Source organism: Centruroides sculpturatus, unplaced genomic scaffold (genome assembly GCF_000671375.1).
Source record: "Centruroides sculpturatus isolate CEXI.00-Female unplaced genomic scaffold, Cexi_2.0 scaffold961, whole genome shotgun sequence".
Taxonomy (NCBI): Eukaryota; Metazoa; Arthropoda; class Arachnida; order Scorpiones; family Buthidae; genus Centruroides; species Centruroides sculpturatus.
The window spans coordinates 37256-51910 of record NW_019386171.1 but is presented as its reverse complement, the minus strand read 5'-3'; the positions used below and the strand labels follow the sequence as shown (position 1 = coordinate 51910).

The following is a 14655-nucleotide window of genomic DNA, read 5'->3' as shown; positions in this document are numbered from 1 at the left end:
GAAGAAGTTTTGATGGTATACGACATCATAATCAATCCAAACAAAGTAGACTCATACAGTAATTTAAAAACAGAATTATCAGTCAATGGAATCATTGTCCACACAAATTTGAAAATTTCTAGCCTGTGAACCAATGGGAGATAGATACCCACCAGAACCCAAATAGCAAAATAGAATAATAAATGTCAACCTAACACAAATAAACTCAGTTACTCAGCCTCCATGCCCATCAGAAACAGAATTACAATTACACATGGAAATTGAACAGTTGAACAGACAGAGTCATTAACCTGTTCCCACATGTCAAGGAATTGTCAACATCACCAGATGTGTAGCATATTGCAGAACAAGTCAGAGGTTTCAGTTGGTTCATAGAAAATTTGGCACCAAAGCAATAAAATGAAGAAAATGCAGCCCCCATAATTTTATAAAAAAATAAATTAATTAAGGAGTAGCGGTAACATACACCTTTCCATCTAAATCTTGCCACCTGTTCATCTAGGACAATCAATCAAAAGTACAGTTCTTTATCAGATGTCTCCATTATTTCTACTCCATTGGCACTAAGAGGGGCACAGCCTAATATGACTGTCAGCAACTAACATATCATCTGTTCAAATATACAGGCAACAAAAAATAAAACTTGATTTCAGTCTTGGAAAGAAATTCACTTGGATGTTCCTAGAAAGCACACTAACAAAACCAATAATAGGGGCAGACTTTTTATTTCATTTTGATTTATTCCTGATCTTCAATGGAAGTGTTTATGTCAAATCAATCAAAGCCAAACAATTGTTGTAATGAATCAGGCTATTTTTTCACTACTATTAATAATTAAATTCTAAATAACTTAGTACTAGAGGTAGACATTAGGCACCATCTCTTATTAAATTTAATAATTATAATTAAATTAATATTTATTAAATAATTTAGAATATTCTGGAAGAAAAGAATTGGCCAAAAGTGGAACTTGAATCCACAACTCCTATTTACTGTGCAGATATATTGCTAGTTACACTACCCAGACCTCCATAGGCCACGATAATGAATCTAGCTCTTTTTCCATTACCATAATCATTTGGCTTTGATTAATAACTTCAGGCTTTGAGATGTTTATATACATATGTAAGTGTAAAGCGATGGCTGACTGAGTGCCATAGTGGGTGATTTTAGGTCATAGACATAGAAATAATCCCCAGTTGTCATCATGAGTAACTGTGGATGATTATATCTAAAATTAAATATGTCTGGAAGCAAAGAGTTGTATGGAGGTCCGAGTAGCATAATTGGCAACACATTTGCAAGGTAAAAGAGTTGTGAGTTTGAGTGTTGCTCCAGGCCTATTCTTTTCTTCCAGAATATTCTAAATTATTTAATAAATATTAATTTTTTATAATTATTAAATTTAATAAGAGATTGTGCCTAACACTTACTTCTAGTACCAAATTACTTAGAATTTAATTATTAATAGTAGCAGAAAAATAGCCTGATTCATTACAGCAATTATTTGACTTTGATTAATAGCATTGGACTTTGAGATGTTTATATATGTATGACAAATAACCAAACTAAATTCACATTGTGAAACAGGAGTCACTTCCATTCACTCACTCCAAGTCATCCAGAGTGACATGGTTTTCCACAACCTATTATAAAAGTTTCACAGCATCACCAGACCTCCACAATATGGACAACCAGTGATACACTTAATGGTCCATTACATAGACACTCTTTGGCCCACCAGCAAGAGCACAACCTAGCTGTCTAGTCCCCGATTGATTAAGAATCACTAGCAGGAAATACAGCATATGCTAGATATGGGACAGCCATCCTTCCAACAGCAACTATGCCTCTCCACTCCATATGATAAAAAAGATAGAGGATGGAAAGCAGCAACTGTTAAGAGACTACAGAGCTCTCAATGCCCTAACAAAAAAGGATAGATATAGTGTATCTTTTGGGAATAAGATCTTGAAAATAGAATTATTTTATTCGTAACTTGGGTATAGACTGGTACAAGCACAGTGCACATGTCAAGAGAGTCCTCCAGAAAAAAAAAGACTAAAAAGTGGGACATGATGAAGTGTTTCCAGGTTGGCCATATACTCCCTCCCCAATTCCCCAATGACAATGCTCAGCAACTTAGGAGGGAAATGTACAGTTCATCCAAAACAAGTTGTCAGTGGGCAGGGTGCCTGATTTTCTGTGGTCTCATCCAGTGAGTGGTTGTTTCTGTCCACGAGTCCATAGTCATTGTTGGAGAGTGGTAGCAGGATAGTTGTGTCCTTCAGAAAAATGTAAAGACTAAAAAGTGTGATGCGCTGAAGTGTTATGGCATGTTGGTCACAATCTAATTTGATAAATTTCATGGTACAAAGATTTTCTTCCATACAGACCTAGTGAAAGCATGTAATTAAATTCCAATACAGCCATCAGATGTGCACAAGACAGCCCTCACATCATTTGGGTTGTTCAAAAGCACAAGGTTATAATTCTGCCTCTGTAATGAGGCAGCAACAATTCATTGTTTCATTGATGAGGTAACAAGAGTCTTAAGGATCATCTATGCCTTTATATATATACTGCAGGGTTTAGATTGTATTTTATTATTTTTTCATGTCAATAAATGGTTTAAAAACAAAAAAATTATTAACTAATAAAATGAATTTTTTATTAAAAAGCTAATGTATAAATAATACAGAAGGTAAAACTTTGTTCAAAATACGAGGGTAGTCCCAGAAGTATCCAACCTAACAAAGAAGACAAAAAATTTGGGAAAACATATCTTTATTTCTCACCATACTCTCCTTTTAGCTCAATACACTTTTCTCAGCAATGTTCAATAGCTTCAATACTCTGTTTATAGTGAGAACCATCGAGCTTCTCAAAATAGCCATCAACCGCAGACTCCACCTCTTCATTGTTAGTAAATCTTTTACCACTGAGCCATTTTTTTCAAGTTTGGAAAGAGAAAATAATCCAAGGGGGCTAAATCTGGGAAATACAATGCATGAGGAAGCAATTCAAACCTTAACTCATTGATTTTGGCCATTGCAATAACAGATATGTGAATTGATGCATTGTCTTGATGAAACAACAATTTCTTTTTTGTCAAATGCAACCATTTTTTCTTGATTTAATCACTCAAACACTGCAACAAGATAAGTTTGCATAATATTCGCTATTGATTGTTTTTCCTTTTTAAAGATAATCAATGAAAATTAACCCACATGCATCCCAAAAAACTGACTCCATGACTTTGCCAGCAGATGGAACTGTCTTCACCTTCTCCGGAGCCAATTCTTCCCTTTCAGTCCATTGTTTCAACTGTTCTTTTGTCTCAGGTGTGAAGTGATGGACCCATGTTTCAAAACATCGCCAAACACTTGATTGAATCATCCTCATAATGCTGTTTTTGTTCCATTGTGAGCAAACGTGACACCCATCTTGCACACATCTTTCTCATGTCCAAATTTTCAGTCAAAATGCAATGCACAACACTTTTTGAAATGCCAACCATGTCTGCTAGCTCTTGCACTTTGAGTCGATGGTCATCCAATACCATTTTGTGGATTTTCTTCACCATCTCTGGCATGGCACCTCATTTGGTAAACTACTGCAATATTCTTCTTGGCAGCATGTATGACCTCATTTAAACCCTGCCATCCAATATTTTATTGTTGTAAATGAGGGAGCAGACTCCTCCAGAGTAGAATCTAGCTCAGCTTTGATATTGATTGAACCAAGATCTTTCAAATGAAAGTATTGTATCACATAATGATGAACAATTTTTTCCATGTTTACAAATTCACTGAGATTGTTCACTATTGATGACTGTCAAACAAATACTAAACAAAGTAGTGTCTTCAAACTTCAAACTTAAGCTTTATAAGGTTGGTACTTTCAACCGCAGTAAGTTTTTCAAACAACTACCACCATCTATATATACATCAGGTTGGGTACTTCTGGTACGACCCTCATAGGATAAATTTATGGTAAATTAAAAACTTAGCATATGCACAAACTGTATTTACTATTGGAGCAATTGAAAACTAAGTTTGCTATATTGATGAATAAACTATACTCTAATATTAACACTTCAAATAATAATATAAAATTAGAACAAATATGTATCAAGTATATATCATTTGGAACATAATACTGAATACCTTTCATCTCAAATGAACTTATTTTAATATATTTACTCACAATGATAATAGTATCAATAAACAAAAATTTAAGATTACATGCACATCTTACGTGCATATGCATAAAATCACATCTTTATTTTGATTACCGATATCAAGCCATTGGTACAAAGAGATATGAAAACATTTCAATTTTATTATAGTAGTAATTACATAAATAAAGATATTTTATTACAACTTACTCATTAATGGTTCTCAAAGATCCTGTGTTTGATTGTATTATCCAAAATAAAGTAGGTGTTGGATATCCTAATGGTGTATCACAATCAAGTGTTAAAGGATCACCTTCCATAACATAAACATCTCTAGATTCCTCATCAGCAAAAGAATTCAATTCTATAAACATTAAAAATGTGTTATAAAATTAAAAAATAAATAATTAAGTAATCTAAATATAAATTCAGTTATAGTATTAAACAGTATCTAATCTAGTAATACAAACCTTCAGATTAATTTAAAATATTTGTATATGAAAAAACTATATAAGAAGTGATTCAAAAAGGATTTTACAACTTTGAAAGCATGTAGAATTTTAATCAGAACACTTACAGAATCAAATGAGCAACAGTCAGATAGCCAAGGGTTAAAGGTGCGAGTCTACTGCTCTGTGGTACCCAGAAATTAATATGGACAGGTTGAAAAATCCAGAAATTTTTTGGAAGTGGTTTATCTCAGATATGTAAGAGAGATGGGGTGGCCCTTATACCACTCACACCATCTCACTTAGCCACCTTATTGCAGGCCTAGTTGAACCCATAATAGACTTGATAAATAAGTCCTAAAAGAGTCTTTTGATCAAGAGCCAAAAAGAATTAAAAAAATAAAAATGATCCAGGAGTTAATTCAGAGCAAAGTGTATCAATTTTATCTTGAGCAGTCATTTTAATTTAATATGAGCAGTTGATAATACGGCAAACAGTTCACTTCAGTTCAATTTCTTGCCAAACTCAAAGCATATCATATGTTGTCACTTTATTAACTGCAAAAGTAATTGAAGTTCATTTTACCATTGCAATGAAATTTTAATTCGTTACCAAAGTTAATGTTGTCCAGGAATGTTTTGTCTTCTACAATCAAATGCAACATTTCTGCACTATGTGAGATAAACTTGAAACAATACTACAAGTAAAAAATAATAAACCGATAGACAGTATTAAATTTTTATTAAAGTTTTTGGTGTTGCAAGAAACAATTTTTGAGATAAACTTGATGTGTTTTGTTATAAATTAATACCTAATGAATAATATAAGTTTTTTGATTATATCTTTGAAAGAATGTAGATATTAAAGGTCTTTTTGAATCACCTCATACAGTATATTGATTTTTTTTTATACAACTAACTTTANAATTTACCTGTATGTTTTTATGATAGTTTTCTGTATAGTTGACAGGAGTTTTAAAAAATCCGTTAAAATATTTGATATATTTATTCCGCTCTCCAATTTTATATTACTCACGGATTTCAATGTTAAACCAGTGATATTATGATTTCGTATGTCCTATCTTTAAGGGAATGTAGAAAAAAAACGTGTACAATTCTTGTATAATGTTAAAAAATTAACTGTTACTTTGATAGCATAATTTACAACTAAATTTAATGAATGAGAGAGATGAACAACGTACAGAAAAAGCTCTAGAATTTATTTTCCTTAAATTTACGATTTATGTATCCGTTTGTCATAAAAATTTCTTTCCACTTTTTCCCAAGACTACAAATATTTGAGTACAAAGTAACTGGTTTTGACTTATTTCTACTTAAGAAGTAGTTAAATAATTAAACGATTAGGGAATTGGAGACATAAACAAAACCCTTATGAAAGAGCCAAAATTTTACTTAAACTGACTGCCTAATTGAACCAATCTCTAGCCGAGTACAGTAGGACTGATTTCTTTGAAATACAGTAGACCCCCCCCTATAACGCTTAGATACGTTCCACACTAATCGAATTTTACGTTGTAGGAATGATTAAATACATGAGCCAATCGCAGCCCGATAGATGTGAACTTTACAGACTAAGGCTGTTTGAAAGGCTTTCTTCTATAAAATTAACCGATTCTAGACTAATTCCACTCAACATTTCCAAAACACATATAATTTTTTGGGAATAATCTGTATAAACTATGCTATAAACAAAAAATTATAGGATTACTTACCAAGTGTGTACCATTCGACTATGCCGTTGCTCAAAGCTTGCTTTCATCGCGGAACAGCACACAAAACGGTGGCCGCAATTTCTGATAACAAATTTTTCGCAGAAAAATAACTTGACCTTTGGAGACATCATTAATATAAATAATTTTTATGGACGTTGAATAAGAANATTCGACATTGCCATTGCTCAACATTGTTTTCGTCGCGGAACAGCTCAGCAAAGAGCGGCCGATTTCTAACAACTTATTTTTCTGTGAAAACTTCGTAGAACTTCGGAGACATCATTAATATAAATAATTTTAATCGCCGTTGAATAAGAAATGTTTCTTTCACAAGAAATGTATAAAATTACAGTACTGTATTAGACTTACGGTACCTAATTTACATACTCTACAGACGATAGTTAGCGTAAAAATCTCCGTAACGTGGCGCCATGCTAGACGGCAGAAATTATATATTTAATTATAATAAAGTTACAATAAGTTAATATATAATTATATATACAGTACCTAATTTATATATAATTAATATATAATTATATGTACAGTACCTAATTTATATATAATTTATATATAATACTGTACAGACGATAGCAAACTCAATTTAGCCACGCTGTAGCATGGCGCAGGGCGGAGGAAAGTAGTTCGGCTGCTCATCCACTATTGGTCCAGATTCTATCAATCTTGTCGCGAAACGAGTCAGTGACGACATTTTAGGAGCTCCTTTATACGTATGTTGCTACAATTTTTTCGCTATGTTACAGGAATTGTTGTTATAGGAACGCACGTTATAGGGGAGTCGACTGTATTAAATGTAATAAAGACAGACATTTTTCCAGTTCAACGAGAGTGACTGAAAAGTTCATGGACAACACCTGGTCCTAAAATGAATTAGTTAGAAAACAAACGATGGACAATCTATTAAGTTTAACATATTTAGACTTTTATAGCTATGGTGAGAAACGTTTAAAATTTACAACCCTGTCGCATCTTTTGAAGTATATTAGTGATGCGACAAAAGAAGCATTTGAAATTGACCAGTATCGGCACCCTCNCCATGAAAAGCTGCAAATTTCCCACCAATGGGTTAAGTCAAAGAGTATAAATTACATAATGAACATTATAATAATATTTTATTCACACTTATACATTATAACAATATTAGAGTCATATGATATATGATGTATTATATGTTCCTTATGCAACCTGCAATACATCATATGGCATAATGAGTCCTTCTGAACCTGGATGTAACCTTCCAATTACAAAAGGTTTTCCACCTCTGACAATCTTTTAGTGTGCTATATTCACAAATTAAAAAACAAAAGTTCTAAATGTTTGTTTTTGAACAGAAAATTTTGTCTGTTAAATTCAAAGTCCATTTAAATTGGAGTCTATGTCAAAGATCTTCTGTGTAATGAAACTGTAATTGTAAGAAGCACTAGCACATATCATTATCCCATCCAAAACAATCTGTAGAAAAATGTTACAAAAATTTTTTAGATAAGAATTTTAATTACATACATTATATTTGGACCATGCAAATGGGATGCTCTGAATATGCCTAGATTGGGAAATGTGTCCTAATCTAGGAGCCCCAAAACACAATAAAATTTGAAAAATAAAGTACACAGAATAAAAACTTAATGGTTGTATGATACATCCATTAATTAAAAATAAATTTATATAAATAAATAAATAAACATGAATGAAAGTTACTAAAAAAATCTAATATCCAGAGAATTGAAAAGTGCTAATGTTTTTGCCCCTTCTCTTTTCCCTCTTCTTACATCCCCTCCCCTGTTCACACATGTATGGCAATCCCCCATTGTTTCAGCAGCTGGGGGATTAGTTTGTCTGATGTTCAACATGAACGAAAACATTAGCACTTTTCAACTTCACTGCTGGATATTAGGTGTTTTTTTAGTGACTTTACTTCAAGTATATCCAACAGAATACTACCACTCAAAAAAGTGGTAAATTTATACGTATACACATTTAATATTTATTTATTATTCTTGTATTTACATAGACAAAGGAGCCTCCCTTGGCCTCTGCTATCCAGAGCCTCTTGTATCTTTGCATGGACCTGCATTAAAGCTACACTGAAACCATTAAATATTCCATTCTACAGATATTGGTCCCAGATAGTCAGATGTCTATTGTAATGAAAAAGTAGCATTTATTTAAAATACTTACTTCCTGAAGGTTCAACATTAAGAGTTATTTTATTTCCTAGTTTATATTCATTTCGAAATACAGAAGTGGCACTGCAAGCGTAAGTGGCATCATCCAAAGCATCTGCTTTTGTCACGTTTGAAAAATGTAAATTACCAGTAGGATCCACAGTTATTCTGGAACTAAATTTTTAAAGTAGAATCTCTATTACTAATTATTATTGACTAAAATATCTAAATTATGAAAAATTTACTTAAAATACTTCAAATTTTTCCCTATTGGTCATAAATACTACTATTATCCTATAGAATAAATATAATTATAATAATGATATTGCATAAATACTATTAAATTAATATATTTTTGTAATTAAAATAATGTTTTAAAACAGTTCAATGATGAAAAAATATACAATAGAATACATCAATTCATAATATTAAATACAAGTGCATCATCATAAAAAATATTAAAACAGGTTTAGTCAAAGTTTCATAATAGTTACAAAAACTAATAATTTATTCATTTTTATACAAATTAATAAAATGGTAATATTAATTGTTCTATAATATACAATTACAATTGCTTCTCATTTTTCTTATTAGCCTTACTCTTTTCCCAACAGAGTATTTTCTACTATATACTTCATGTAACTTTTTTATGTAAAATAAAGAAGTTGTAATCTGACAACCATATTTTGTTGATTATATTTGCCATATCCTATAGTCCCCTTTGCATCCACCATATACAGACAAGCAATTAACATTGTTTGTCCTAAGGGGATCCAGTTCATTAAAATTGATTAATAGTATATGCACCAGTGAATTGTCTATTAATGTAAGAAAACTACAATGATGACCCAAATAATGACAGTGTCTACAGGAATGGTGATGTAACCATGCCCCAGAACATGTAGACTCTCAATTCATTCATATTGTATACAGAGAAGTAATTATTTGATCACCAACATCATATTCAAAGTGAAAATCATACATTAAATTATTCCAACACCACATTTATATTTTTTCAGATAACTTATGAAAATACCACAAGGAGAGTATGAACAAGGTAAGGAGACAATGGTTGACATCAGCACAATCCAAATTCCCCCATATAACTTTGGAGATCAGATCCTGTCTTGTTATTTTCCATTTGCAAAAGCACCTTTCTTTTGGGTACACCAAAGGCAATCAGAGAGCATTATGAAGTATAATTACATAGTCACTTCTTTACCACCAGAAGAAGTTTTGATGGTATACGACATCATAATCAATCCAAACAAAGTAGACTCATACAGTAATTTAAAAACAGAATTATCAGTCAATGGAATCATTGTCCACACAAATTTGAAAATTTCTAGCCTGTGAACCAATGGGAGATAGATACCCACCAGAACCCAAATAGCAAAATAGAATAATAAATGTCAACCTAACACAAATAAACTCAGTTACTCAGCCTCCATGCCCATCAGAAACAGAATTACAATTACACATGGAAATTGAACAGTTGAACAGACAGAGTCATTAACCTGTTCCCACATGTCAAGGAATTGTCAACATCACCAGATGTGTAGCATATTGCAGAACAAGTCAGAGGTTTCAGTTGGTTCATAGAAAATTTGGCACCAAAGCAATAAAATGAAGAAAATGCAGCCCCCATAATTTTATAAAAAAATAAATTAATTAAGGAGTAGCGGTAACATACACCTTTCCATCTAAATCTTGCCACCTGTTCATCTAGGACAATCAATCAAAAGTACAGTTCTTTATCAGATGTCTCCATTATTTCTACTCCATTGGCACTAAGAGGGGCACAGCCTAATATGACTGTCAGCAACTAACATATCATCTGTTCAAATATACAGGCAACAAAAAATAAAACTTGATTTCAGTCTTGGAAAGAAATTCACTTGGATGTTCCTAGAAAGCACACTAACAAAACCAATAATAGGGGCAGACTTTTTATTTCATTTTGATTTATTCCTGATCTTCAATGGAAGTGTTTATGTCAAATCAATCAAAGCCAAACAATTGTTGTAATGAATCAGGCTATTTTTTCACTACTATTAATAATTAAATTCTAAATAACTTAGTACTAGAGGTAGACATTAGGCACCATCTCTTATTAAATTTAATAATTATAATTAAATTAATATTTATTAAATAATTTAGAATATTCTGGAAGAAAAGAATTGGCCAAAAGTGGAACTTGAATCCACAACTCCTATTTACTGTGCAGATATATTGCTAGTTACACTACCCAGACCTCCATAGGCCACGATAATGAATCTAGCTCTTTTTCCATTACCATAATCATTTGGCTTTGATTAATAACTTCAGGCTTTGAGATGTTTATATACATATGTAAGTGTAAAGCGATGGCTGACTGAGTGCCATAGTGGGTGATTTTAGGTCATAGACATAGAAATAATCCCCAGTTGTCATCATGAGTAACTGTGGATGATTATATCTAAAATTAAATATGTCTGGAAGCAAAGAGTTGTATGGAGGTCCGAGTAGCATAATTGGCAACACATTTGCAAGGTAAAAGAGTTGTGAGTTTGAGTGTTGCTCCAGGCCTATTCTTTTCTTCCAGAATATTCTAAATTATTTAATAAATATTAATTTTTTATAATTATTAAATTTAATAAGAGATTGTGCCTAACACTTACTTCTAGTACCAAATTACTTAGAATTTAATTATTAATAGTAGCAGAAAAATAGCCTGATTCATTACAGCAATTATTTGACTTTGATTAATAGCATTGGACTTTGAGATGTTTATATATGTATGACAAATAACCAAACTAAATTCACATTGTGAAACAGGAGTCACTTCCATTCACTCACTCCAAGTCATCCAGAGTGACATGGTTTTCCACAACCTATTATAAAAGTTTCACAGCATCACCAGACCTCCACAATATGGACAACCAGTGATACACTTAATGGTCCATTACATAGACACTCTTTGGCCCACCAGCAAGAGCACAACCTAGCTGTCTAGTCCCCGATTGATTAAGAATCACTAGCAGGAAATACAGCATATGCTAGATATGGGACAGCCATCCTTCCAACAGCAACTATGCCTCTCCACTCCATATGATAAAAAAGATAGAGGATGGAAAGCAGCAACTGTTAAGAGACTACAGAGCTCTCAATGCCCTAACAAAAAAGGATAGATATAGTGTATCTTTTGGGAATAAGATCTTGAAAATAGAATTATTTTATTCGTAACTTGGGTATAGACTGGTACAAGCACAGTGCACATGTCAAGAGAGTCCTCCAGAAAAAAAAAGACTAAAAAGTGGGACATGATGAAGTGTTTCCAGGTTGGCCATATACTCCCTCCCCAATTCCCCAATGACAATGCTCAGCAACTTAGGAGGGAAATGTACAGTTCATCCAAAACAAGTTGTCAGTGGGCAGGGTGCCTGATTTTCTGTGGTCTCATCCAGTGAGTGGTTGTTTCTGTCCACGAGTCCATAGTCATTGTTGGAGAGTGGTAGCAGGATAGTTGTGTCCTTCAGAAAAATGTAAAGACTAAAAAGTGTGATGCGCTGAAGTGTTATGGCATGTTGGTCACAATCTAATTTGATAAATTTCATGGTACAAAGATTTTCTTCCATACAGACCTAGTGAAAGCATGTAATTAAATTCCAATACAGCCATCAGATGTGCACAAGACAGCCCTCACATCATTTGGGTTGTTCAAAAGCACAAGGTTATAATTCTGCCTCTGTAATGAGGCAGCAACAATTCATTGTTTCATTGATGAGGTAACAAGAGTCTTAAGGATCATCTATGCCTTTATATATATACTGCAGGGTTTAGATTGTATTTTATTATTTTTTCATGTCAATAAATGGTTTAAAAACAAAAAAATTATTAACTAATAAAATGAATTTTTTATTAAAAAGCTAATGTATAAATAATACAGAAGGTAAAACTTTGTTCAAAATACGAGGGTAGTCCCAGAAGTATCCAACCTAACAAAGAAGACAAAAAATTTGGGAAAACATATCTTTATTTCTCACCATACTCTCCTTTTAGCTCAATACACTTTTCTCAGCAATGTTCAATAGCTTCAATACTCTGTTTATAGTGAGAACCATCGAGCTTCTCAAAATAGCCATCAACCGCAGACTCCACCTCTTCATTGTTAGTAAATCTTTTACCACTGAGCCATTTTTTTCAAGTTTGGAAAGAGAAAATAATCCAAGGGGGCTAAATCTGGGAAATACAATGCATGAGGAAGCAATTCAAACCTTAACTCATTGATTTTGGCCATTGCAATAACAGATATGTGAATTGATGCATTGTCTTGATGAAACAACAATTTCTTTTTTGTCAAATGCAACCATTTTTTCTTGATTTAATCACTCAAACACTGCAACAAGATAAGTTTGCATAATATTCGCTATTGATTGTTTTTCCTTTTTAAAGATAATCAATGAAAATTAACCCACATGCATCCCAAAAAACTGACTCCATGACTTTGCCAGCAGATGGAACTGTCTTCACCTTCTCCGGAGCCAATTCTTCCCTTTCAGTCCATTGTTTCAACTGTTCTTTTGTCTCAGGTGTGAAGTGATGGACCCATGTTTCAAAACATCGCCAAACACTTGATTGAATCATCCTCATAATGCTGTTTTTGTTCCATTGTGAGCAAACGTGACACCCATCTTGCACACATCTTTCTCATGTCCAAATTTTCAGTCAAAATGCAATGCACAACACTTTTTGAAATGCCAACCATGTCTGCTAGCTCTTGCACTTTGAGTCGATGGTCATCCAATACCATTTTGTGGATTTTCTTCACCATCTCTGGCATGGCACCTCATTTGGTAAACTACTGCAATATTCTTCTTGGCAGCATGTATGACCTCATTTAAACCCTGCCATCCAATATTTTATTGTTGTAAATGAGGGAGCAGACTCCTCCAGAGTAGAATCTAGCTCAGCTTTGATATTGATTGAACCAAGATCTTTCAAATGAAAGTATTGTATCACATAATGATGAACAATTTTTTCCATGTTTACAAATTCACTGAGATTGTTCACTATTGATGACTGTCAAACAAATACTAAACAAAGTAGTGTCTTCAAACTTCAAACTTAAGCTTTATAAGGTTGGTACTTTCAACCGCAGTAAGTTTTTCAAACAACTACCACCATCTATATATACATCAGGTTGGGTACTTCTGGTACGACCCTCATAGGATAAATTTATGGTAAATTAAAAACTTAGCATATGCACAAACTGTATTTACTATTGGAGCAATTGAAAACTAAGTTTGCTATATTGATGAATAAACTATACTCTAATATTAACACTTCAAATAATAATATAAAATTAGAACAAATATGTATCAAGTATATATCATTTGGAACATAATACTGAATACCTTTCATCTCAAATGAACTTATTTTAATATATTTACTCACAATGATAATAGTATCAATAAACAAAAATTTAAGATTACATGCACATCTTACGTGCATATGCATAAAATCACATCTTTATTTTGATTACCGATATCAAGCCATTGGTACAAAGAGATATGAAAACATTTCAATTTTATTATAGTAGTAATTACATAAATAAAGATATTTTATTACAACTTACTCATTAATGGTTCTCAAAGATCCTGTGTTTGATTGTATTATCCAAAATAAAGTAGGTGTTGGATATCCTAATGGTGTATCACAATCAAGTGTTAAAGGATCACCTTCCATAACATAAACATCTCTAGATTCCTCATCAGCAAAAGAATTCAATTCTATAAACATTAAAAATGTGTTATAAAATTAAAAAATAAATAATTAAGTAATCTAAATATAAATTCAGTTATAGTATTAAACAGTATCTAATCTAGTAATACAAACCTTCAGATTAATTTAAAATATTTGTATATGAAAAAACTATATAAGAAGTGATTCAAAAAGGATTTTACAACTTTGAAAGCATGTAGAATTTTAATCAGAACACTTACAGAATCAAATGAGCAACAGTCAGATAGCCAAGGGTTAAAGGTGCGAGTCTACTGCTCTGTGGTACCCAGAAATTAATATGGACAGGTTGAAAAATCCAGAAATTTTTTGGAAGTGGTTTATCTCAG

At 32.4% G+C, this 14655-nt stretch overlaps 1 protein-coding gene across 1 annotated transcript in view; it reads right to left on the bottom strand.

The window, feature by feature from the left end:
* The window catches only part of LOC111613899 (neuroglian-like), a 175093-nt gene that overhangs the window by 125534 nt on the left and 34904 nt on the right, over nt 1–14655 (bottom strand). Inside the window, exons 4-6 of the mRNA XM_023355252.1 lie at nt 14163–14316; nt 8555–8719; nt 4391–4567 (exon numbers count right to left, since the gene is read on the bottom strand). Coding sequence (XP_023211020.1) covers nt 4391–4567; nt 8555–8719; nt 14163–14316 — 496 coding nt within the window. The remainder of the gene's footprint in view (nt 1–4390; nt 4568–8554; nt 8720–14162; nt 14317–14655) is intronic.